The 26,732-nt window shown below is 39.2% G+C and overlaps 1 protein-coding gene across 18 annotated transcripts in view; it reads left to right on the top strand.

The window, feature by feature from the left end:
• NRXN1 (neurexin 1) overlaps window positions 1-26,732 on the top strand; it is a 1,255,052-nt gene that overhangs the window by 658,856 nt on the left and 569,464 nt on the right. For 16 of the 18 annotated variants that reach the window (XM_084623802.1, XM_084623813.1, XM_084623792.1 and 13 more), the window contains 2 exons: window positions 8,324-8,497; window positions 19,026-19,145. In XM_084623802.1, the coding sequence (XP_084479928.1) occupies window positions 8,324-8,497; window positions 19,026-19,145 (294 nt within the window). Of the gene's footprint in view, window positions 1-8,323; window positions 8,498-18,060; window positions 18,088-19,025; window positions 19,146-26,732 lie in introns of all 18 variants that reach the window. The other 2 variants (XM_084623791.1, XM_084623814.1) reach the window with 1 other exon arrangement.

Raw genomic sequence — 26,732 nt, forward strand, 5'->3', positions numbered from 1 at the left:
ATTTAGTGCTAGATTATATCCAAACAATACAACTTTTAGTAGAGAGTAAGACATCATTGTGCCACTACAAGAGCATAACATCAACAAATTACAACTCCTAGATCTTATATAATGACATGTCAGCTCTCCTGGCCCCTAGGGCATTGAGGGGCGAAGCAAGATTTTCCCTTCTCCTTCATAGAATCATAGAAGATTAAGGTTGGAAGAGACCTCAGAAGGTCATCTAGAAGAACCCCCTGCTCAAAGCAGGATCAACACCAACTAAATCATCCCATCCAGGGCTTTGTCAAGCTGGGCCTTAAAAACCTCTAATGATAGAGATTCTACCACCTCCCTAGGTAACCCATTCCAGTACTTCACCACCCTCCTAGTGAAACAGTGTTTCCTAATATCCAACCTAGACCTTGGCCACTGCATCTTGAGACCAATGCTCCTTGCTATGTCATTTGCCACCACTGAGAACAACCGAGCTCCATCCTCTTTGGAACCCCCCTTCAGGTAGTTGAAGGCTGCTATCAAATGCCCCCTCACTCTTCTCTTCTGCAGACTAAATAAGCCCAGTTTCCTCAGCCTCTCCTCGTACGGCATGTGCTCCAGCCCCCTGATCATTTTCATTCCCTCCACTGGACTCTCCAATTTATCCACATCCTTTCTGTAGTAGGGGGCCCAAAACTAGACACAGTACTCCAGATGTGGCTTCACCAGTGCCAAATAGAGGGGAATAATCACTTCCCTCGATCTGCTGGCAATGCTCTTACTAATGCAGCCCAATATCTGCTTAGCCTTCCTGGCAACAAGGGCACACTGCTGACTTATATCCAGCTTCTCATCCACTGTAATCCCCAGGTCCTTTTTTGCAGAACTGCCATTTAGGCAGTGGGTCCCCAGCCTGTAGCGGTGCATGGGATTCTTCCATCCCAAGTGCAGGACTCTGCACTTGTCCTTGTTGAACCTCATCAGATTTCTTTTGGCTCAATCCTCCAATTTGTCTAGGTCCCTCTGGACGCTATCCCTACCCTCCAGCATATCTACCTCTCTCCCTAGCTTCGTGTCATCTGCTTGCTGAGGGTGCAATCCATTCTATCATCCAGATCATTAATAAAGATGTTGAACAAAACTGGCCCCAGGGAAAGAAGGCGGGGGGAGGGGAGGGAGAGTGACCATACAGTGCCCCTTACTCTTTTGTGCCCAAACTGAAGCTTCAAGTGGCCATACATGGGCATGAGGGGAGTTATACATTTCCCCTCTGACCCTGTCTGAGCATGTCATCTTGAGTCAAAATGTAGCCTGTTAGGGGGCTTATTCCTTCACCCACTTACTTCCCTGGTCCTTCTCGCATGAACAGAGAGCAACAATACCCGAAGTCCAAAGGTGCAAACAATTCGATGTTTATTGGGGTGAACTTCCAGCAAGCATGATTCCAGTTTCCTTCCTTAGTATCCTCCTTCCCAGCTCTGACACCACAGAGCCTTACACCTGTGTCCCTGTTCCCATTCCTACCCTTAGCCAAACATGATTCCAACTTCCTTACTCCCATTCCCTGTTCCCATCTCCCCCTTTAGCAAAACATGATTCCAATTTTCTTATCCCCATTCCCTGTTCCCATCTCCCCCTTTAGCAAAACATGATTCCAATTTTCTTACCCCCATTCCCTGTTCCCATCTCACACACCCACATGCCCACCCCCACCCACACCCCGTCACTTCCTCATTGACTACAGATTATATAGTAAAACTTGAGTTCTGCTTAGCTATACCTTAACCAATCATTCTCCTGAAATTTAACTAACCAATCCTAACATATTGTAACATGATTATGTAACCAATTATATCCCACCACCTCAATTAGTTTACACCCAGCAAAATTAGTTATACAGCAGACAGGAACAATCACAGAACCAGACAGAGATTATACAGACAAACAACAGCAAAGTGGGAACTATAATGACAAAACAATACAGAAGTGAGGATTTCACATCCCAGCTATTGATAAGTGAGTTCTTGCCAGACAGGATGCTATCAAACTAAGTTTCCTTTTACATTTTCTAGGCACTTCCCTTTCTCTGGAGGTGATAGGAATACAATCCTGTCCTGATAGTGCCTAACAGCCCAATAGCACCTTATTTCAATGTGACTAGTTTGGAATGCGAGGATGTGACCGTTCGCTTCCCAGCTTATGGCTGCCTCTGCTGCTTAGCCAAAGGCCTGAGCCTAAGCACAGGGCCACAGACTGTCACAGTAAGAGAAGGCCCTTACACTGGCAGACAGTGGTTTTGATTCTTTCTTTTATACCTCTATCACTAGCCAAGTGATAAGAATACACCTAAATTCTTAGAGTGTAGGCCTTTACAGACAGACCTGAATATCTATATCCTAACATAGCCCATAAAGCTAGTCAAAAATTACCCATCTCAACTATTTTTGATAGCAAATGGCCTTTTTTTCTAAAGAAAAAAAGCAATTTCTTTTAAAAATATTTCTTCCATAGAAAACCAGAAACAACAAATTTCTGGAAAATTTTATTTCCCCTTTTCTTTCCCTTTCTGCACATCTTCTTCCCCTTTTTGACAGCAGAAAAGACAGGGATGGGTGCAAAATCCCAAAGGCCAAAAAAGCCTTCAGTTTTTGTTTTTTGAGAGCAGATTTTTTTTCACATGTTGGTTTAATGAAAACATATCAGGGAATTAAAAAATCCAAAAATTCCCCAAAACAGTCTTTTTTTTTAACCAGCTCTCCCTTTAGTAAATATTTTACTTTTATTTTCCATCAGTTTTGTCAGTGATGAGAAATATTTTGCCTAGTTAGTATAGTGCAGTGGTTCCCAAACTTGTTCTGCCACTTGTGCAAGGAAAGCCACTGGCAGGCTGGGCCGGTTTGTTTACCTGCCGCATCCGCAGGTTCGGCCAATTGCGGCTCCCAGTGGCCGTGGTTCGCTGCTCCAGGCCAAGGGAGCTGCTGGAAGCTGCTGCCAGTATGTCCCTTGGCCCGCGCCAGCAGGTAAACAAACTGGCCTGGCCCGCCAGGGGCTTTCCCTGCACAAGTGGCAGAACAAGTTTGGGAACCACTGTTCTATTGCTCAAGCAGAGATGTCACATTTTTCTCCAAATTAATTGTATCTGTGGTAGTGTCTGGTTTATGAACTCATCACTGGCTATCAAGTTCCATGGACTGGATTCTTTCCAGCGGCTGTTTTTTATTTATTTAGTTTTGGTTGTTTGTCTTGTGCTTCTTTAAGTAGTGGAGCATAGCTTTCTGCTGTTCTGAGAGTTTCTCAAGCATATAGGAAATAATGTTCAGTGATTTGAAACCTGCTGCTTCAGCTGATAAATTGTCCTACTTGTGCAGCTTAGTCAGGATATTTACTGAGCCTGGAAAGAGTTGCCTATGGTTGCCACAGATTTTTTTTCATCTCATCACAAACATATTTCCAATGTTCCAGTTTATGCAGGAAGTCACCAATGAGCAAAGTAAGCAGTTTGCTAAGTATGACATCTTTTACAATGCTAAGTATGGTATATTTTACAAAACACATTATATGCTATTACGATGGTCCTATTTTTTTTAGAAGATTAATCATGGCTAGGAAGCTGTAATTAAACCATAAACTATTTCACCAGAAACATACACATCACGCTATGTATATTCATGTTTCTGTGGGTCTTATGGTTAACTAAGGGAGCATCTTGTTGATGACTTCCAACACATATTTACAGGAGTAATCTGAGCTTCTCTTCTTATAATGCTGCTATGACCTTGCATTGTAATAGTTATTCACCATAATTGGCCCTTGAATACATGGCTTCATGGAACAGTGGACTGCCTTGCCTAAGAAACAGGTCTAGGCATTATTGGGATACCATCATATTGAATCAATATCTCTAAAGGTTTTAATGAATCAAAAGAATCTGGAAGGTTCTGTGTGGAAAATGTAAACTTCTTTAGGTTTTATAGTAGAGTGGACAAGAATGTGAAATGAAAGAGGATGAAATTAATCTTTGTGCTATAGCTCTAGTATTTTGTTGACTTTCTTTTACCTTTCTGAATCTTCCCACTTTCAAGTCTACCATAATAAAATCAGAGAAATTATATCTATGTCAGACAACCATTGACAGATCAGTAGTTCAGAAAAATTCTTAGGGTTTGATTTTCACTGTGTTTCACATGAGAAAAAGAAGGAACATTTTTATTATCTGCATTATTTCCAATGCAATGGACTGAAAATGTACCAATTCCAGTCCTACTAAGGAAATAATTATGCCCTATTTGTGGGAATGCAGGAATTGCTACCGGCAGATCAGACCACTATTCTGTTCTATCTGATGTCCTACCTTCAAGAGTTGACAATAGCTAATGCTCCAGAGGAAACCATTGTTGACTCTTCAGATCACGTAGCCATTTGAGATGGGCAGAGAATTCCTTCTTGAACCCCAGCAGGCAACAAGCTTATGTTCTGAAGCATGAGATTTAATTATTCTTTTCTTAGTATACATTGCTATAGATATTGCTAATGTGTGGACTGGATGACTCAAAGGAGTAGTAATATGATACAAAGTACTTAATCTCTAGCTCACTGATTCATGTCCAATTCAGGTTGACAGGCTGGTCCATAGTGACTAAAATTGTTAGTGTCTGAAAGACATTTGGTGGCCTGTGGGAAATGAATTGGTGGTCTCAGTCCAATTCCCTATAGACAATCTAACAATCACCATTACTGGCATTAATTGGCTACCTTACTGTCAGTCTCAGCAGAGACCAAAATTTAAACGGGAATCGAAACTGAACTACTCTCAGCCCTATATATAATCCTTCCATGTAAGGGCCAAGACACTTTGCTGAAGCATTCCCTAGAACCTTTTGTATAAGATATAGGATTTCAAGTCTCAAGGACTTCCATATAAAGAAGCACTACAGTGTCCTCCAGCTGTGGTCAAAACCACTATATTTTACACTAGTAATACAGGTGTACTTCAGTGTGCATAATATTGTGGTATTCTTATAAGATCCCTGAAACTCAATACCTTTCACTAGCACATGGTGTTATGTTATTTGGTTGGTTGGTTTTGAAACAGTCATAAATTATCTAGCTCCTTTTCATACCTGGTCATATACTTAAGGCCAGAATATCCAGTATGATCTTTGCACTTTGTGATGTTCAGAAAGTTTGGCCATAATTGGCTAGTGGAGAATTTCCCTTGTGGAGAGGAACTCTCTGGTGGTGTAAACCTGTTGGGGCAGTTCCTGTGCTAGACATACTACCCTCAATGCCAGTGTAAGGAGAATGGAAGGACAGGAAGAGGATCCTGGTAGAATGTGTCTCTACTACAACAAACCTCCACTGGTATATGGTCTTTCCTGTGATTAACTTGTGTTGGCCAGCACAGCAAGTCAAAAATAAAACAAGCCCACTCAGTCCTATTTCTTGTTCAGTCAATCGCTAAGACAAACAAGTTTGTTTACATTTACAGGAGATAATGCTACCTGCTTTGTATGTACAATGCCACCTGAAACTGAGATCAGGCATTCACATGGCACTGTTGTAGCCGGCGATGCATGATATTTTCGTGCAAGATATGCTAAACATTTGTATGCCCCTTCATACTTCTACTTGTAAGCTCTAAAGTGTGAATGCTCACAGAGCCACTCATGAAATCACACAGAGAAAGACACCAGCCAAATCCCCCCAGCTCCCAGCCTTGTACATCAGGAATATACCATCTTGCAGTGCTCAAGACCCTTTCTTGAGCAATGCAAATTTATTAATTGGTTTACTACTTCATTATTGGAAAGTGGATATACAGCAGCCTTTGTAAACCTGAGCAAATTTACCAAGCTTTTCAGGCAAACTCACATGTAAAGGTAAATGAGATTATTGATTACAAAAGATAGATTTTAAGTGATTATAAGTGATAGGCAAAAAGGCAGAGATAGTTACCAAAGAAAACAAAATAAGCGCACAATCTAAATCCTAAACCTGTAAGACACTAGGCAGTATTTAGATCAAGCAGTTTTCTCACCCCACTGGATGTTACAGTTCATAACAAACTGGTTTCACCCTTGAAACCTGGGCCAATCTTCACTGTTGGAGTATTCAATCTTCTGAGTGTTCTTGTTGCTTGCAGCATTGGTGGGGGGAGGAGAAAAGGACAAGCATGGGGCCACTGTGTTCTTTTTTATACTCTTAGTCCATGTGCTTGGAGAACACAAGTCCAGGCATGTCTGGTGGGCTTTGCTGACTCCAAGGTGAAGAAACACCCCCGTGTGTCTCCTGTGAGTGAGTCATTAAACTGCAACTTCTCTGCTGGACAATGGCTAGTGATGTCTGTTCAGCACCCACCTGAGCATTGGTTACTTCCTTTGTTGTTGTCTCTGGATAGCTAGTACCTGGGTGCTTCCCAAACCCACAATGTATTTTAGTGAAAACCATTCAACACAATTCTTATAATTTTATATGCAATAATGATACGCATATTTAGATGGAACACTGGGTTTCAGCTGATCATAACCTTTCCACTGATACCTTACATGGCCAGCTTTATATGCAATATCACAATTATATACAGATGAGGAATGTGAGAGTTACAGGGTGCTCACCCAATGGAAAGAGTGTCACAGAAGTATTGTACAGTAGTTAAGATACTAACCTAGGATTCTGGAGACCCAAATTCAATTGCATGTTCTATCACAGACTTCCTGTGTGACATGAGGCTAGATACTCAAAGGTATTTAGGCTCCTAAGTCCCACTGAAGTTAATGGTAGTTAGGAGCCTAAATACTTTGAGGATCTGGGCCTATGTTCCTCATCTGTAAAATGGACACTTCCCTACCTCACAGGGGTGTTGTGAGGATAAATACATTAAACACTCAGAGATGCTCAGATACTATGGTGGTGAGGTCATGTAAGTACCTAAGAGTTTTATTAACTAATTATAAAACAGTGAGTAGTATTGGGGTATCAGCTTGTTGGGACCAAGAACCTGTCTTATTCTACTTATCCTATGGCACAGAATACAAAATAATCATATAGAATGGTGGCATTGTACTTGTAGCCACTTGAAACAGACAAATATTGCATCCTGTTTTATCTTTCATTGAGATGTCAGAAAGTCTAAAAATCTATTCACATGAAGGTAACATCAAACCAGCAATCTATGCTTGTTTTCTTTATTTTGATTTTAAAAGATGATTATAAAAGACTCTAGGGAGCCTTAAAACATAACTGGTACTGGAAAAAAAATAAAGTAAAAACCCCACAGCATTAAAATTATTCAATTGGGAAGTCTGGAAGTCAGCCTCTTACAAAAAAGCTCCTTTCCACCCCTTCATTATTGTTGGAAGCATACCTTACGCCCTCTCCAAGCTCCCCAGTCATGTGTGTCTTTTGCAACATGCTTGGAAGATCACCAAAATCAGGCTATTTTGGACCAAAGTGGGAGCAAGTTCCAGCATCTCAATACTCTCACTCAGAATGTAGTGATGGTGTCTCCCCAAAAAATATGTGACAAAACACAAAATACAGACTAGGGATCAATTGGCTCGGCAGCAGTGCTGCAGAAAAGGACCTAGGGGTTACAGTGGACGAGAAGCTGGATATGAGTCAACAGTGTGCCCTTGTTGCCAAGAAGGCTAATGGGATTTTGGGCTGTATAACTAGAGGCATTGCCAGCAGATCAAGGGACGTGATCATTCCCCTCTATTCGACATTGGTGAGGCCTCATCTGGAGTACAGCTTCCAGTTTTGGGCCCCACGCTACAAGAAAGATATGGAAAAATGGGAAAGTGTCCAGTGGACGGCAACAAAAATAATTAGGGGACTGGAACACATGACTTATGAGGAGAGGCTGAGGGAACTGGGATTGTTTAGTCTGCAGAAGAGAAGAATGAGGGGGGATTTGATAGCTGCTTTCAACTAGCTGAAAGGGGGTTCCAAAGAGGATGGATCTACACTGTTCTCGGTGGTAGCAGATGACAGAACAAGGAGTAATGGTCTCAAGTTGCAGTGGGGGAGGTTTAGGTTGGATATTAGGAAAAAACTTTTTCACTAGGAGGGTGGTGAAACACTGGAATGTGTTACCTAGGGAGGTGGTGGAATCTCCTTCCTTAGAGGTTTTTAAGGTCAGGCTTGACAAAGCCCTGGCTGGAATGATTTAATTGGGGATTGGTCTTGCTTTGAGCAGGGGGTTGGACTAGATGACCTCCTGAGGTCCCTTGCAACCCTGATATTCTATGATTCTATGTTATTTAGAAAGAGAAGGCCAGATATTTAAGCAAACCAAAAGACCTACTAGCTCTCTTTTCTATGACTAATATTTACTTCTGTTTAACAGGTGATTTGTATATTGGAGGAGTGGCGAAAGAAATGTATAAATCCTTACCAAAACTGGTGCATGCAAAGGAGGGATTTCAAGGTTGCCTTGCATCAGTTGACTTAAATGGACGTCTGCCTGATCTGATCTCGGATGCCCTGTTTTGCAACGGGCAAATAGAAAGAGGATGTGAAGGTACTGAACATCATAATAGTTTCATCATACGTACTTCCAATATAAAGCAGATATTCTTATATCTCATTGTGCAAGTGTTAGACCCATCTGCTGAATCCTGTTTATTTGTACTGTCTATATGGTGGGTTTATATTTTACCTGTGTAATTAGCGTTGTGCCTCAGTTGTAGTATAACTTGTGCACACTATTAATGAGGGTAGATGCCCACGAGGAGAAATGTATACCTACTCAACAAAGCACAAACTAACCTGAGAACGCTAATTTACCTCTTGAATATAATCTGTAGATTCTGCTCCTCTTTAGTGACAAGCTGGTTTTCATGTCTTTTGTTTGTTTGTGACATATTTTATTTAATCATGGTAACAGTAACAATTAGCTTCTATATAATACTTAGACATTAGCTAATGAATAAGCAGTATCCCAGTGCTTAGATTATGATTTTTTGGTTGTAAATCTTCCTATGCATTGAAGTTAATAAGGCCAAACTGTGCTCTGTCACACACTGTACAGCTTTAGTGGCTCCAGTGGAATAGTGTGGGATGCAAGTTAGGACCGAATTAGGCCCCAAAAGATTCATTTGAATATGAAAGCAAGGATTTTGCCCTGGATGATTACAGTTTTGGTTATGAGGGCAGATGGGCTATAAAATGTGGATTTTGTTTTCAAGGAGTCAGTAGTACTAGGGTGTTCATGTTTAAGGGTTTGTCTACGGTCTATCTCTAATTCCTCCAGTAGCTTCATTCCACAGAGTTTTCACTTTTATATATTAGTTTAAATCAATTCTCTGTCCCTACACACACTTTATTCACATCATTCTGAATTTAGCAACTGTCTTCCAGTACATTACTTTCACTAAAGTACCATTCTGCTTTGAAAAGTGACTACAAAAATGGCATTGTGGTGTTCCATGTTAATATTCTCTCAATGACTTTCAGATCAAGAAAATGTTTGGGTTTTTTCATGAACTGCTTAAGCTTAATTCATTCTTTCTATCTCTGGCCGAGTGAGTCTCTCATTATTTAGCCACACTGACATAGCTTCAACATTGGGCCAGAGAGAGAGAGAGAGTAAGCATGAGAATAACTCTGTATCACGGGTGTTAGAGCACTCCCTTGGGAGATCCAGGCTCTAAGTCCCCTGCTCCGATGACCTTTTAAAATTATTGATGCAAAGTGGAACAGCTTCAACAGGAGAGAATGAAAGAGCTCCCCTTTCCACATCAGATTATCCCCTAGCCCAGCTGTTGGGGCACCCACCTGAGAGATGGCAGATCTCTTTTCCCACTCAGATGGAGAGGGGGTCTACCTGGTGAGTATCCTATCCACTAGCCTCAAAATTATAAGGGAGGTTCTTCTTCTGGCTTCTTGCTGAAATAGTATATGTGCCTAGCACCCAGAAAGGGTTTGCAGCTGAGATTCCCAAGTAGAGGGAAACACCTGCCTGCAGCATGGACTTAAGCACCTATCTCTGAGAGATGGGTGAGGCTTAGCACAGACACCACAGTTTGTCATCTCCCATTAGTTCTCTTAAGTGAGGAGCTTCATAGCATGCTGACTTTGGGGAATCCCATTTGAAGGCAACTGTCTTTCCCCGTTTGTTGTATAGAGAGCCGGGGCACTGCTCTCAGGCTTTGTGAATCCCATTGATTTTATAGGTGCTTAAAAGTTCTTGTGAACTGAGGCCCAGTTCACGATCCAAGCTAGTGGAATGCTGCCTTCCAGGTACTTTCCCCTAGTCCTGGGCCTCCTAATTACTCCCCTCACTTTTCTGCCTAACTGTGATGCTTACTGGTCTTTTATCTGAGAACCAGGTTACCTTCAGGCTGTTATCTGATCCCTGGTCTTAAAGCCGTCCCCTGAGATCCAGCTTAATTAGTCATGGGGCTGAGCCCACCTCCCTTAGAGGGCCATCCTATCCTGTGTCCTTGTGGAGAATTCCCATTAAGAATCAGCAGGAAGTCAATTTTACCTTCAGTGATGGTTTTGGTTAATGGGCTTGATCCAAAGCTCATTAAAGTCAATGGGAGTCTCTTCATAATTACTAAAGGCTTTAGATCCAGACAAAAGTAAGCTAGTAAGATTGGGCCATTAACAGCATCATGAGTAGCTTAAAATCGGGAGATTCCTTATAATATTGAGAGAGTTGGCAACAGTGTTAGTACGTGTGTGAGGGGTGCAATAAAGACAATGATAAGCACCACAGAAGAGCCCATGAATAAAATACATATTAATTTTAATTTAATATGTACTAGAAATAATGCAGCATGCCAAAATATATATTTTAAAATAATAAAAATAAGAAAAAGAATGTAAGAAATTAAAATCCTTGAATATGATTTCGCTAGAGTCACCATATAGACAACTAAACACTCATTGATTACCTTGATTACTATCTATTCCATTCCTTCACAGAGACAAGGTGGGGGAGGTAATATGTTTTATTGAACCAACTTCTGTTGGTAATAGAGAGAAGATCTGGAGCCACACAGGCCTTCTATCGGTCTGGGAAAGAAATGAAGAAGAGCTGTGTGTATCTCAAAACTTGTCTGCCTCACCAACAGAAGTTGGTCCAATAAAACATATTACCTTGCCCACCTTGTCTCTCTAATATCCTGGGACTGACATGCCTACCATTCCTTCACATTCATTCCTAAACTAAAATAACCCTAACCACCCATTTATGTACATAGACAGTATAAAAGAGATGAACAGTCGGTAAAGAAGTCATCAGAATAATGAAAACACCACTGATTATTTAACCTAGTTTATTGTCATATAAAATGAGAGATAATCAGACAGGAGTAGCCTACGTTTACTTACCTGAGCATAAGTATTAATAGCAAGCTCTTATCCATATCCAGGTCAATAAAATATAGTCCAGTCTAAACATGTAATGTCAATAGCATTTTTAATAGGACTGTCAATTAATTGCAGTTAGCTCAAGTGATTAACTCAAAACAAATTAACTCAATTTAAAAAATTGATTGGGATTAATCATAGTGTTAATCACACTGTTAAACAAAAATAGAACACCAAATTAAATTTATTATAAATATTTTTGGATTTTTTTTTACATTTTCAAATATATTGATTTCAATTACAACACAGAATGCAAAGTGTACAGTGCTCACTTTATATTTTTATTTTTAATATGAATATTTGCACTGTAAAAATAAACAAAAAAATAGTACTTTTCAATTCACCTTATATAAGTACTATAGTATAATCTCTTTATCATGAAAGTGCAACTTACAAATTTAGATGTTTTTGTTACAGAACTGCACTCAAAACCAAATTAATGTAAAACTTTAGCGCCTACAAGTTCACTCAGTCCTACTTCTTGTTCAGCCAATTACTAAGACAAACAAGCATTATCTCCTGTAAAATGCTGCCTGATTCTTATTTACAATCTCATCTGAAAGGGAGAACAGGCATTTGCATGGCACTTTTGTAGCTGGCATTGCAAGCTATTTATCTGCCAGATATGCTAAGCATTCGCGTATCTCTTCATGCTTTGGCCACCATTCTAGAGGACATGCTTCCATGCTGATGACACTTGTTTAAAAAATAATGTGTTAATTAAATTTGTGACTGAATTCCTGGGGTGTGGGGAGAATTGTATGTCTCTTGCCTGTGGTTTTAGCCACATTCTGCCATATATTTTGTGCTATGACAGTCTTGAATGATGACCCAGCACATGTTGTTCAATCTAAGAACACTTTCACTGCAGATTTGACAAAACATAAAGAAGGTACTAATGTGAGATTTCTAAAGATAGCTACGGCACTCAGCACAAGGTTTAAGAATCTGAAGTGCCTTCCAAAATATGAGCAGGGCAAGGTGTGGAATATGCTGTCAGAAGTCTTAAAAGAGCAAGACTCCAATTTGGAAACTACAGAATCCAAACCACCAAAAAAAAAAAAAAGAAAATCAACCTTCTGTTGGTGGCATCTGACTCAGATGATGAAAATGGGCATGCAGCATTCTGCACTGCTTTGGATCGTTGTCGAGCACAACCGTCATCAGCATGGAAGCATGTCCTCTGGAATAATGGCCGAAGCATGAAGGGGCATAGGAATGTTTAGCATATCTGTCACACAAATACCTTGCAACACCAGCTAAAAAAGTGCCATGTGATTGCCTGTTCTCACTTTCAGGTGACACTGTAAATGAGAAGCGGGCAGCATTATCTCCTGTAAATGTAAACAAACATGTTTGTCTTAGCGATTGACTGAACAAGAAATAGGACTGAGTGGACTTGTTTTATTTTTGAGTGCAGTTTTATTAAAAAAATTCTACATTTTATGATGCATTTTTACGATAAAGAGATTGCAGTATAATAGCTATATGAGGAGAAATGAAAAATACTATTTCTTTTGTTTATTTTTTTTACAATGCAAATATTTGTAATAAAAATAATAATGTAAAGTGAGCTCTGTACACTTTGTATTTTGTGTTGTATATAAAATCAATATATTTGAAAATGTAGAGAACATATAAAATATTTAAATAAATGGTATTCTATTATTAACAGTGCAATTAAAACTGCAAGTAATTGTGATTTTTTAATCTCACAATTACAATTATTTTTTTAAAAACTCATATTTAATCATGTTTAATTTTTTTTAATCATTTGACAGCTCTAAGTTTTATATGATCTATTTTCCTTTTGAGGAAGACTGGCTGCTCATGTTTGATCAGTCAGCTTCTTAAAGTTCTCCCCTATGTGAGAAGACTGCAATATTGCCAAGCCTAGGCACTCAAAAATCATGACACAGGAGCCCAAAATCATGAGATTGGCTTAAAAATCATAATATTTGTATTTGCCTTCTGGTTTCTGAGTAGATTTTCTCCATTAATCATAAGAGATAGGAACTTACTTTAAGATGATCATATAATCAATTGACTGTATGAGTTGAGACTTTGAGAAAAATGCCAAATATCCTGAGACTTTTGACCAAATTGTGAGCATTGGAATTGTACATGCTCACTTAGCCCTGGTCTACACTATGGGTTTAGGTAGAATTTAGCAGCGTTAGATCTATTTAACCCTGCACCCGTCCACACAACAAAGCCATTTTTGTCGACTTGAAGAGCTCTTAAAATAGATTTCTGTGCTCCTCCCCGATGAGGGGATTAGCTCTGAAATCGACATTGCCTGGTCGAATTTGGGGTAGTGTGGATGCAGTTTGATGGTATTGGCCTCTGGGAGCTATCCCAGAGTGCTCCACTGTGACTGAGCTGGACAGTACTTTGAACTCAGATGCACTAGCCAGGTACACAGGAGAAGCTCCTGGAACTTTTGAATTTCATTTCCTGTTTGGCCAGAATGGCGAACTCAGCAGCACTCAGCAGCACAGGTGACCATGCAGTCCCCCCAGAATCATAGAGCGTAGAATGTTTCTATGCTCCCCCTGTCATCTCCATCCCTGTGGTTATTCCAGATCAGAAGGCGAAAAAAACGCACTTGCAATGACATGTTTTCCAGGCTCATGCAGTCCTCCTGCACTGATAGGGCACAGCTTAATGCATGGAGACATTCAGTGGCAGAGGCCAGGAAAGAATTGCTGTATTTGCTTAACAGCAAAAGTATCATGCCTCGCTAGCGATCCTGCCCAAGCCAGGTCACTGTGTCACATGCACTCTGCGCTGTGTCAGCCTTGGGTGGGGGCATGACTGTTTTGTTAGCAGGAAGGCCATAGATATAGACATTGCATTAGGTAGATTCTGTAGCTAGAAAAAACATTCCTGTGCATTTGGCAAAGTCTGTGGTAAAAAAAGAGAAGGCCCATGACACACCGAACTATTAATAATGTACAACCACATGTTACATCAAGTATAATAGGGACAATGCGAGGGATATGTTCAAGTTGGGTTTCTGTAGTGTAATGGTTATCATGTTCATCTAACATGCAAAAGGTCCCTGGGTAGAAACAGGTCCCTGTTCCTTTTTCTGACTCCCCTCCTGCAATTTTAATCTTAGAACAGATCGCACTGTGAAATTTTACTTTGACTTATATCAATTATGAGTTAAATAATATGGAAGCTCTCTCTAAGTTATAGTCCCAGGTTCCTTATCCTTTCAGCTGCTCTGATAAATTAACATTTTTGTTAGGGGTGGGGGGAAATTTTCATGAAGTCTTTTATAGGGACTAAATGCTATCTAGGACTCTGAAATAGTCTTAACGTGGCCCATAGAGTGCAATCCTTCACATTCTGGATTTGTCATTCCACAAGCTGAACTGCTCCTTACTACTGTCCAGGCTCTATAAGCCATGGGAGCAAGGGGCAGGCTGGGGTAGGTGTGACAGCACGATGCTGCTGGCGGGGAGAGCAGCCTGAGGCAGAAGCCTCCAGCTCGCATGATATTCCAGGCAGGACTGAATCTCCATGAGACGAAACTTAAAGAAAAGACTGACCTGGAGTCACTCCCACTCTAAGAGGAGGATAGCCATGTCTGTCCAGGCGCCCCTGATCGACCTCACCAAGGTCTACCAGGAACACCCAGGAGACATACGGTGGCTATCAGTCCTACTGCACCATCTGCCGTGAAGGCAAGGAGCTGCTGCTGTGTAGAAATGCAGTACCGAGTCTTCCAGCAGCACCCAGGAGACGGACGGTGACGGTGAGCTGAGCGGGCGCCATGCTTGCTGTGGTATGGCAAGCATGACAGCGGGCTGAGCGGGGCCGGCGGACTGGACCACAGAAAAAAGGCGTGAAACGATTGTCTGTCATTGCTTTCAGAGAGGGAGGGAGGGGGGCCCGACGACATGTACCGAAAACAACTCGCGACAAAGCTTTTGCCCCATCAGACACTGGGAGCTTAACCCAGAATTCCAATGGTCAGAGGAGACTGCGAGAACTGTGGGATAGCTACCCACAGTACACCGCTCTGTAAGTAGATGCTAGCCATAGTAGTGAGGACCCACTTCGCCGGCTCAGTGCTCTTAGTGTGGACGTACGCAATCAACTGTATAAAATTGAATTATAAAAATTGACTTCTGTAAAATCGACCTAATTTTTTAGTGTAGACATACCCTTTAGGTCTCCATCCTACAATTGATAGCATTTGACAGACTGCTATGTCTGTTCAGAGACCCATTGCCACAGTTCACCCTTGCGCTATCACCTGCAGGATCAGGGTTTCTATTTATTAGGTTATTGTCCTGAAAACACTTATATGTATATGCTTAACTTTGCTACCATGAGAAATCCTACTGATTTCATTGGAATTACTTCTGTGTTTAATGTAACACATGTGCATAAGTGTTTGCAAGATCATGGCCTAGTTTGTGATACTTTTCACAGGTAGGCAGGTGGGACAGAAAAGTCAAGTTTTTAATGATCACAGGAATTCGGGGTTGCCGCCAACAACAAATGCCTGAACTCCATGTAGTTTTGGTTCTTGAATAGACGTTAAACTTTTTGGGGACCTCTTTGTTGACAAAACTTCAGTGACAAGAAACTATAAAGATAGAACTGTAAAAAATTGCTTAATAGACCTGCGAATAATTAACCGAAAGCTAGATCATTTCAGTCACTTTTATGGTTTGGTCATTAGGGCCAGATCTTGCTCGACTGAATTCAATAATTTTTCCATAGACTTCAGTTGAAGTGGGATCAGGGCCTGCCATAGAAAAGTTTAATATTTTCTTCAGCACACATGGTGATGGACAGTGGTGACATAAGGTAACTTCTGAGTTACCTTTCTGATGTGCCACAAGACATCAAGACAGACCAGTAGGTAATATGAAGCTTTTGTTTAAATGTGTAACTCCCAAACCGATCCATGTCCTTACTTTACAAATATAAAATTGACTACCCATGCAAAGAAATAAATCCAGTCAATTTTAAAAAGTCCGCAACGAAGATGAAACAAAATTATATTTATACCACAAGTACTCAAAGCTGCATATTATCGCATCTGACTAAATAGCTTAGATAAATAAAAATAGATCTATAATATGTACATAAAATTATGAACCCAATGGTAATATTTACTGACATTTTCTAGCATCAGTTAAACATACTTTATTCTGTCAAGAAGTATGATTTTTAAAAAAATATTATTTACACTTAAAACCAGTCATATGGTTGTAACCAATCTGTGTTTTTTAGCAAATTCTGTTGGAGAAATATTTACACATAATATGCAAGAGCTGCAAAGCCATAAACACTCAGAATGATATGAGCAATAGCAAAAACTCATTAAGGCAATTGTTCCATAAGTTACAAAAAGTATTTCCTTCTACATTCATGCATTTTAGCATTCACTTTATTCTATTTTTTTTTTTTTTGCCTCGGTGTCTGTGTTTTTCTACTTTACTTCTGCATGACTTTTTTCTACTTTTAATTTGATGATGAGATCTAACATTGCATAACAAAAGTGTAAATAAATGCATGTATATATAGCATTTAAACACCTACAGATATTTTCACTTCATTTTTGTAAGGTGTCCAAGTAGCAGATTCTGTTTTTTTTTAAAAAAGTGAGTGACTTGTCAACCATCATAATACCCAAAGAATGATGCAATGCCCAAATGTTTAAAGAAAAACTTTTGAACTCAAAACTGCTAAGAAAGTGGAATGGCTGCCCTATATGTCCCTTCTTTGTTGAATGCAGATCATCAGCTGCTGCATAAAATTTCAGATTAATCTGATAGATACCAGCATTTTAGTACACAGGCTAAATATATCAGAGCTAATTCATACTTTTGGCTAACCTGTGGTCAATAGTATACTCTATTGCTAGACCTAGTCTTGTGACAATCTTTTGGGTCCCAATTCAGCAAGGTACTTAAGCACTTGAATAACTTGAAGCATGTGACTAGTCACATTTATGTGCTTTAAACTGGGCACATGCTTAAGTATCTCACAGATTTTGGGCCTTGTTAAATACCCCCAAATGAGTGATTCTTATACGATTAGATTAGAAAATTCCACAGTAGGAACTTTCAGTGGGATTTAATTTAAAATAAGATTTAAGTGGATGTCTCTGTCTCCAAAATGTCTGAAAAGGGTTTTATAAGGATTAGGACCATATTATTTCCTTGATTAGTGCATGCCAATGGGAGATCTGTGTATGTTGATCCAAGGCAATATATGGTTCATAATGTATATTTCTATCTTAATTCTCCCAGTCATACAGAAAGGTCTAGAGGAGAGGAAGATGGGAAGCGATAATGTGCTAATGACTTTAGAATTCACTGTATCTGAACATGACAAATGACTACTCAGGATGCAGCCATGCATTCACTTTGCTAATGCATTCATATCTATCCAAGAAGAAGAAAAAAAACTTTTAATTTTCCTTCATTACATGTCATCAGCTCAATTAACCATTATATTTGTAGTAAAATACTGGCAAATTACTGCTTTCTCATTTTGGCTTGCCTAGAGATTTATGGCTATTAGCATTAATTTGTTTGTGTTATATGGCATTTCTTTCTCTTTTTAACAGCAGCATGCACTTTACTCTGAATGTTTTTCCTGTGTTTGCTGCCATTTCAATATTGCTTACTAACATATAATATATTTTGCCTTTTTTTTATTTTGCCGACAAAGTTGCATTGATGAAAGCTGATTTGCAAGGTAGATAGCCCTGTGTGTATTAAACAAGACTGAAACCCAGAATGCACAGCTGGATTTCTACAATAAATGCTCTGTACATTTCCTGCCATAAAGTGTGTTGTTTTGTTTCAGATTTTCTCTTTTTACCCCTAAACATGATAAAGAACCTTCATTTTACGGCATATTTTGCATAAAGGCTTTCAGTCTTGAATATGTTTGTATAGTGATTGCTTTAGTGCTTTGATCATACCTTTTTAAAACTTCTTTTATTTTTCAGTGGTCTAGTTATGAATCTCTAGAAATAGAATAGCTTTGTTTTTCATGTGTATGTCACATTTGGGCATGCCAGCTCATTAGTACTCTGATATTTTTTTTTTCTGTTTAAAAAAGAACCTGCATGGGATCACTAAAGCATGTGAATCAATACTTGCCAACATTCCTTCCTGCAAACCCATCCCCCAACTCCTCTTTATTTTAGACTCAGCTCTTTCTTAAAGTACTTTCTTGGATTTCAGGTACATTACAATGTAGCTTCATTTCCTAGCTTGTTTTTAATTTTCTGATCTTGTTTCGTGTAGCTTTATTTCCCATTTTCCATGGTACCTGGTTTTGCTGGTTGGAACACGTTTTGCAGGAAAAAGAATAAATACATTAATTTCATGAAAGAAAAGATTTAACCTGTTAATGGTGTGATGTGAAAGTAACCATAGCTTGCTACAGTGTTAACATCCCTACTGCCCTTGTTTTCTTTATGAATTCTGTTCTGTCAGAATTAGAGCCAAAACAAAAGATCTTGTAATGTTATATGCCTCCACATAACACAGAAAGTTTTAAATAAATTCTACTTTAGATTCCTTTGCTCATTAGGTTTAAGATGTTGGCAACTACCATGTGATCCAAAGACAAAACATGTTACTTTGAAAGACAAAATGCTAGTCGCTTTTGTATGTTCTCATCAGGCCCCAGCACCACATGCCAAGAGGATTCATGTGCAAACCAAGGAGTGTGCTTACAGCAGTGGGATGGATTCAGCTGTGACTGCAGTATGACCTCCTTTAGTGGACCATTGTGCAATGACCGTAAGTATATCAGAGAATGCTTATCTAAAAGCCTTACAGCTCTAGGGCAGTATTTAAAGAAAGTGTCTGAAATTTGTATTATTCTAATATTATATAGTTAATTGAACTGGCAAAACTCTGAGAAAATCTATGATGCTTGTAGGAAGAACGTGATAAAGCATTACAGTATAAATGGGGGATAACAATACTACATCTAACATTGTGAAAGAATTTGGGTTTATTATATTTGATTGCATATCTAATGAATTGATGGTTACATATTTGAAATGAGCCTTGCATAAACATTACAAATAGTTTTTTTCTGATTAGAAAAAACTTTTCATATTTCATTATCTTAAGCTATATTGTAGTTTTGTAACTTTATTTCATGAGAGCTGTAATTACTATGAAACAGTTGACAAGGCTCATTATCTTTCTTTGTGGATTTCTTTAGGTGACACATTAAGCTCTGTCAAATAAAAAGCACTCCAAGTGTTTTAGGGTTTTTTTAAAATTTCATCTGAATAAACACAAATATCATATACCAGCCATCTGGTTCTCAAGTACAAATGGAAGTTGTGATAAATATGGGACCTGCTTCACCAGCATGCTGCTCTGGTTTCATGCCAGTCTAGACCCCTTGATTTCACTGGAGTTAGCTTGGTATGAAACTGCAATAATGCAGCAATGAATAAGGCCTATTTGATTAAAGAAACTATCAAGATTTCTTACTGAGGATTAAACTTTATCCCATTTGAGATGTCTGATTATTGGGAACCTTTGCATATTTCCAAGAAGGTCATTTCAGTCAGACTTGGCATCTTGATTTTCACAGTTGTGTACATGTATTTTAATGAGAGTGTGGTTTCCACATCCTGCCAAATATGGTAGAAAGTGTTAATATAAATATCTAGTCAAGCATTTTTTGGCTACTATATGCAATTTTGGCTGTCCAGTCTACAACAAAGTTCATTTCTTTATTGGACAAGATCTAGACCAGCATCATAACTGTGATTATCTCAAAAGAGTTAACAATGCTTAGTTCAAACGGTAGGTCCCAAGCAGTTATGAGATTAGAAATTAAAATATATGGAAAATGTATGGCAAAAGATTCTCATAAGATTCCCATTGTTGGGGTTTTCTGTTATTATTTTTAATTGTTGCCCAAACTATACCCATTTTTTCATGATCTCCCATCACAAAAGTGGAAGAAAACCAGTTCTGGATATCTGCACTTTCTGATAGAATGCATAATGGGAGATTCAAAGCATTTAGGAGAGAGTCTACCATTAAGCCTTCAGACACACAATTCCAAATTTCAGAGGCCTGATGTGCAGGTAAAATGGGTGGGGTTCTGGTACTACTAAATGCAGTTGGTTTTGATGCTAATTTGGATGCCATATACACTTTCATGGGTGTCTTATCGATATTGTTACAGATCTCAAAACACTGGGTAAAATTCAGTGGTGTTTAACTGAGCTGAGCTTACACTGATGTCGAGAAAAATTTGGCTCAGTTAAGGACAGCAGAATTGTCTCATGCCATTTTAGTAATAACACTTTTTGCTGCTGAAGAATAAAGTGCACTTTAAAACATAATAAGTGCAGTCTTCAACTGGTGTATTTTAGCATTGCTCCATTGAAGCCAACAGAACTACACTGATTTACAGGAACTGAGAATCTGCCCCAGTATTCTGAAATAAGAAAATTTCTGTACTTGTTAATTCATAAATTTGGATTTGCCTGTTTCATATTTACAAACCTAAGTAAAACAGAATGCTTAGTATATCAAAAGGATGCATGTAGCATATTAGAGTAACAAAAAAACTGGGTTATTTTAAGGTAGGTAGCACTTTAAAAGTTATCAAAATAATGTGAAAAATTAAAAAAATAATAAAGTATCATTATCTGTGACTTGATAAGTGTAGCATGTAAAATCCTACTATTTTTCAGAGGATTAAGAAGAAAGCATTGTCTAGCTACTTTTCCTGACTTTTCTTGCAAGTCTTAGTTAAGATATTTCTTGAAATTTGTACAAATGATGTTGTTCTTTTTAGGTTGATATTTTCAGTATGTCATAGAATCATAGAAGATTAGGGTTGGTAGAGACCTCAGGAGGTCATCTAGTCCAACCCCCTGCTCAAAGCAGGACCAACCCCAACAAAATCATCCCAGCCAGGGCTTTGTCAAGCTGGACCTTAAAAACCTCTAAGGATGGAGATTCCACCACCTCCCTAGGTAACCCATTCCAGTGCTTCACCACCCTCCTAGTGAAATAGTGTTTCCTAATATCCAATCTAGACCTCCCCAACGGCAACTTTAGACCATTGCTCAACTACTGTCAACTAGTCTGACCTCAGTTCATGAAAGTTTGACGTCATGTCATCTCTAGTCTTCACTTACATACCTCTCGCCTGGTCCTTAATTTCCATAGCAGAAAGTTCAGAGGAAACGGAAAATGGGGAAAAAGTAGTACAGAAAAATATAGTTGTGATAGCTATGCAAAAATACCATAATACATATATATATGCATGTAAGAGATTTTTTATAAAGTGCTATTCAGCATAAGTTAAGAGTATCAAAATTCAGCTCAAAATAAGGAAAGCATGAAGCAGTTTCTTCCTCTGACAAACTGAGTATGTCCTATACATATCTGTAAGTGGGGAGGAAAAGATTCCAGTGATCAGGGAACGTACTTCCTGGAAGAGTGAAGCTAATATCCTCTGTGAAAACTGATTCATGCCAGCATGTCTCAGTTTACAGCATAGGGGACCATATTCAGGAATATCACTAGAATCTGTAAACATTTTCAGTCCAGAAGAAACTTTTTAAGTGCATCCAGTGTAACAGATATATCACACTTGCAGATCATTAATGCCCATGATGACACAGGTAGGGACACGTTACATGGTGCTATTTCCTAGTTACTGAAAGAGAAATAATGTAGGGATGTCTTGACCCACAATGAGGACGAGGTTATCACTACTTCTGCTATGATATGACACTTGGAGATGCATGGCAGCAATGCTTTGTAGATGTGGTGTGTTGGAAATGTTATATTGTTAAGTGCAAAGCAGGCTACTAGAAAATGTTCTCACAAAATAGGATTACATAGAACATTGTGCAAAAAGGACAGTTAATGACTATTCTTACAAATGGTTGGCATCCTGGCTCCTCTGAGAAAAAACATTACAAATATCTTAAGTATTAGTAACTGCAGATTGTGGAGTGAAAACTGTCCTCCTCGGGCACTCAGCCTTTTCATAAGAGTAGGCTGAAAATAACTCTGGCAACAACAGCAAAAACTAAATCAAATGCTCTGAGTCTTTCTATGACTTTACATCTGTTTTCACCACCACAGTCCATAAGTGTAACTACATTAGTGAGCATAATGTCATATTTTTGGAAACAAATACCACTATTATGGCCTGGAAAATAGCAAAAATAATAACATTGCCACATTACATTAATATTGAAGCATTGAGGTGCCAAATTACAGGGCAGCTTCAATGCTGTCTGTTACCATAAGGGAATAATATATCAAAGAGTTGTATTTGTGATGGTGTAGCTAACACTTTGTCAACGCTACCATTAAAATCCCTCTTTCCAATGGTTTAGATCTTCACCAGGTAATCTCTTCCGAATAGACACTTGACATTCACAGCCTGTATGAATAGAGAAACTTTGTTCCTGAAATATGAATACATTAAGTTCAGATTTTCATTAAGGATATACAAAAAATCCTTCTGTCTTATTGTAAATCTTTTCTAACAAAAGATTCTGACTTTTAACAAATGAAAGAAACATATCAATGTTGCAAGACTACTGTAGATGTGGTAATTTAATTTTTTGATATAGTATAGAATCAAAGTTACATTGCTTAACAAATCAGGGTGTTGCCCATAGTTATTGTCAGATTTGCTTCCACAGTTGCTTAGATACTAATCCATAAAACTTCACAACTTGAATTCAAGGCAACTTGATGCAGTTGCAGGTTTGGGCTATATGTGGAATTGTAGGCAGGGATGATAGCACCACCTGTAAATACAGTTGCTGGACTCTTCCCACTATAAAACCTTGTTTTCAGTTGCTCATAACTTTGCCAAACTTTAACTGCTTGGCCTAAATTTGGTGAGCTTGGTAGCTGCCTCAGACTGATTTTTTTATTCATGTATTTTAGCTAAAATAAAGCCATTTCCAAGAACAAAACTAGGGGAAAATACATTGTCTTGCCATGGTAAAAAATAATTTCTGGTGATCTTTTCTTTGCGAAGCTCTATCTTTCCCATGATGGATCAGGGACTTAAAATATGGTGGGGTTGGCAGGTGACCCTTGCATCAGGGATGTGCCTTTTGTCATACCTGTGAAAGCCTGCTCCAATATGATGAAGTTATAAGCCTTTCATACATCCTCAGTTCTGATTTCCTCAAATTTAGAGGCTAAATTTCCAAAGATTCTATATGCACTGGGGATGCCCCACCTGGGGCTAAAGCAGGACTTGCCCTGCAATTGTACCTCTCGCACCTCAACTAAGAGCTGTGTTCTTAATGACCCTTCCTCATCTCCCGATTCCCGCCTAAGGCACATAGTGTGGAGAAGGAAGCTGCCTGATTAAATGAAGAGGGGATATGAGCTGGACCTGCAGGGAAGGGAGGGGAGTAGAGTGAGACAAGGAGACTGAGAATATGGCAGAAACTGGGACAGGGAGTTGGGGTAGGGTGGCAGTCTGGGACTCGCTGGGTGAGGAGACTGGGACTCCCAGTAGGGGGCGGCTGGAATGAGAGTTTGGCAGAGTTAGACTGGGACTTGCTGGGACTGGGATGAGAAACCCGAGGGGAGGAGACTGAGAGAGGGGAAGAGAATGGGACTGGGATGAGAAGCCAGAGATGGGACTGTGACAAGGAGAGGTTGGAGGGGATGATCAGAAGGGGTCATGTTTGTGGGAAATGGATTGAAGAATCTGTGCCCACTAGAGCACTCCACTCCAAAGCCTGGAATGGAACCATTCCTCTGCTGTCAGCAAATATCTGTGAAACCAGCTGGCAAAGTATATCAGTATTTAGTGCTGGTCCACACAGAGAATGAAAAGATACTACTGCTATCATTAGCTCCAATGGCAGAGGCCTGGTAAGTGGATCTAAAGGTTTCAGCTCTGCATATGAACTACGTGGGAGTCAATATACGGTCACAAGATGGAATTTCTGTTTTTCCAGTTTGCTCTTTTAAAACACTAGGAATTACACACCAAAAAAACTATATTAAAAGAACATTATTAAGGTTGAAAAGTCAATCAGTCAAAATTAGGAAATGTCAGAATTAAGGTTGCCTGTGCAACCATATTTCCCCCCCTCCCCCTTGCGTGTATGCATTATGATGGTCTTTAATTACATAATCATATGCTATTTTTCCACAGGAACCTTGTGCCATTCAATGCACAGGATGGACCTGCTCTGGGGAAGAATTAGGGCTGTGTAGTGAAGGAGGAAATAAAATATTGAATAGTTGCTTATTAAGTGAGCACCATCCATCTAACTCCTGCAACAAATGAAGCAAGATCCTCTAGACAAAGTCTCCTTCACTATGCACCCCTGATTCATCTCCAGAGCCGGTCCATCCTGTGAATTGAATGAGACAGTGATCCTGTAGAAAAAATAGTATGTGATCATGTAATTAATGACTGTATCATAATGGATACACGCAAAGGATCTGAACTGAGGTTACACAAGTAACCTGAATTATGGCATTTCCTACTTTTGACTGCTTGACTTTGCAATCTTAATAATGTTCTTTGAACATAGTTTTTTGTGTGTGTGATTACAGTTATATGATGATGGGATCATTTACCTAGTTACTCTTTTTGCTACAAACATAATAAGTCTTCTGAGCTGTCATAGGATGACAGTAGGACTGTTGTAGAAACTCCCCTCTCTCAAAATCCTTTTTTCCTTTAGAAACTGCAAGTCTGGGGATGCAGGTTCTTGCAATCTGTGTTGACACAGGAGTCCAGTATAATACAAACAAGAGACTAAAATCCTCTGTCCACATCTCTTCCCTACATGCTGCTCTGCCAGTATACCTTAATATTGCTCTGGGTGTGCCACTTCTTGTTTCTTGGGCCACTCTTGAGATTCACATTAAGGTGCTAGTCATAATTATGTCTTTTCTGATGTGGCCACATTTCTGCAAGAAACAGGAGCAAATCCACCAAAACATTTCTTGTCAACCATCCATTTGAGGTCAGATTATTGTTGCTCTAATTATTTGTATTATGGTAATGCATAGAAGCCCCAACCAAAATTTGGGGTCCCATTGCATTAAATTCAGCACCCACAGATAGTATGAGAAGTCCCTCTCAAGAAGAACTTAAAATCTTATAGACAAAGATGATAAAAGGTGGGGAAAAGGGATGATTATTATCTCCTATTGTACAGAGAGGTTAAGTGACTTACCCTCAGTCACACATGAATTTTAGGGCAGAGCCCGGAATTGAATTCAGAGCTCCTGAGTCTAAGCCTAGTGCCTTAGCCGCATGACCATCCTTCATTTCTGATGGGTAGTACTTTTGATCTGGCTGTAAACTGAATCAGTGACATAGAGCTGCAATAGTCATATGAGCTATTTACTGCTCCTTTTCAATGTAGTGTTAACAATTCCTACCCAACACCTCAGGCATGCTGTCACAGATTACTAGTTACTAATTAAGATATCCACCCCCATCCCCTGTGCTGTAAAAAGAAGGAATGGGAAATTTCTGTGAGTGTTTTAACAGCCATCTGATTTCAGTCCCTAGTAGCTGAGAATTAAAAATCTGCCCTTGATAACATAGCAAGCCAAATGTTCATTATGGTTATTTTTCCCTCGAAGGCTTACAGTGCACAGGAGAAATAAAGGTAGATATTAACAAAACTACAATAGTGGGCAAGCCAGTTGAACTAATTGGGGAAAGTTTGATTTGTCCAGTTTACCTTTTCTTAATCTATTATTACGAGACATTGGGTAAAATCCTGGCACCACTGAAATCAGTGGCCAAACTTTCATTGACTTCAAAGGGATCAGGATTTTTTACAAGGTCAGTTTTTGGGAGGTGTGTTCAGACAGCTGGGAACCCTCAAGGGAGGAGGAAAGCTGTGAAAGGAGCAGGAAGAGCTATTCAGGAGTCATTGGTTAGGAGTTGGGGGAGTGAGAGAATCTTCAGCAGGAGCAGGGAGAGTATGGGGAAGTTAAAAGGAAGAAAATGACAAAGGGAAAGGAAGGAGTTCAAAAAATGTCATTTGTCTAATTTGTTTGCCCAGCTGAGATTTTTTAAAGAAGGAATTCTAACTAGATTGGTCTTTAAAAATGTCAAGAGGAAACATTATGGATATGTATAATTATGACTTTTTTTTCTTTCCCTTTTTTTTACATTGACAGATTTTTTTTACTGTTTCACATAACTTGAAATGAATTAATGTAATAAAAGCTTTCATTAACTGTATTATGTGAGTTACAGTATTACTGTTCTTGGTGGTTTGATTGCAATTTCCAGAGAAGGGCATATAGGTATTTTATCTAAGACTATACTAGGATATTTTGGTATCAGATGATTTGCATAACCTTACTTATTTTCTG

The sequence above is a fragment of the Lepidochelys olivacea genome, assembly GCF_965140295.1.
Source record: "Lepidochelys olivacea isolate rLepOli2 genome assembly, chromosome: 3".
NCBI lineage: Eukaryota > Metazoa > Chordata > Testudines > Cheloniidae > Lepidochelys > Lepidochelys olivacea.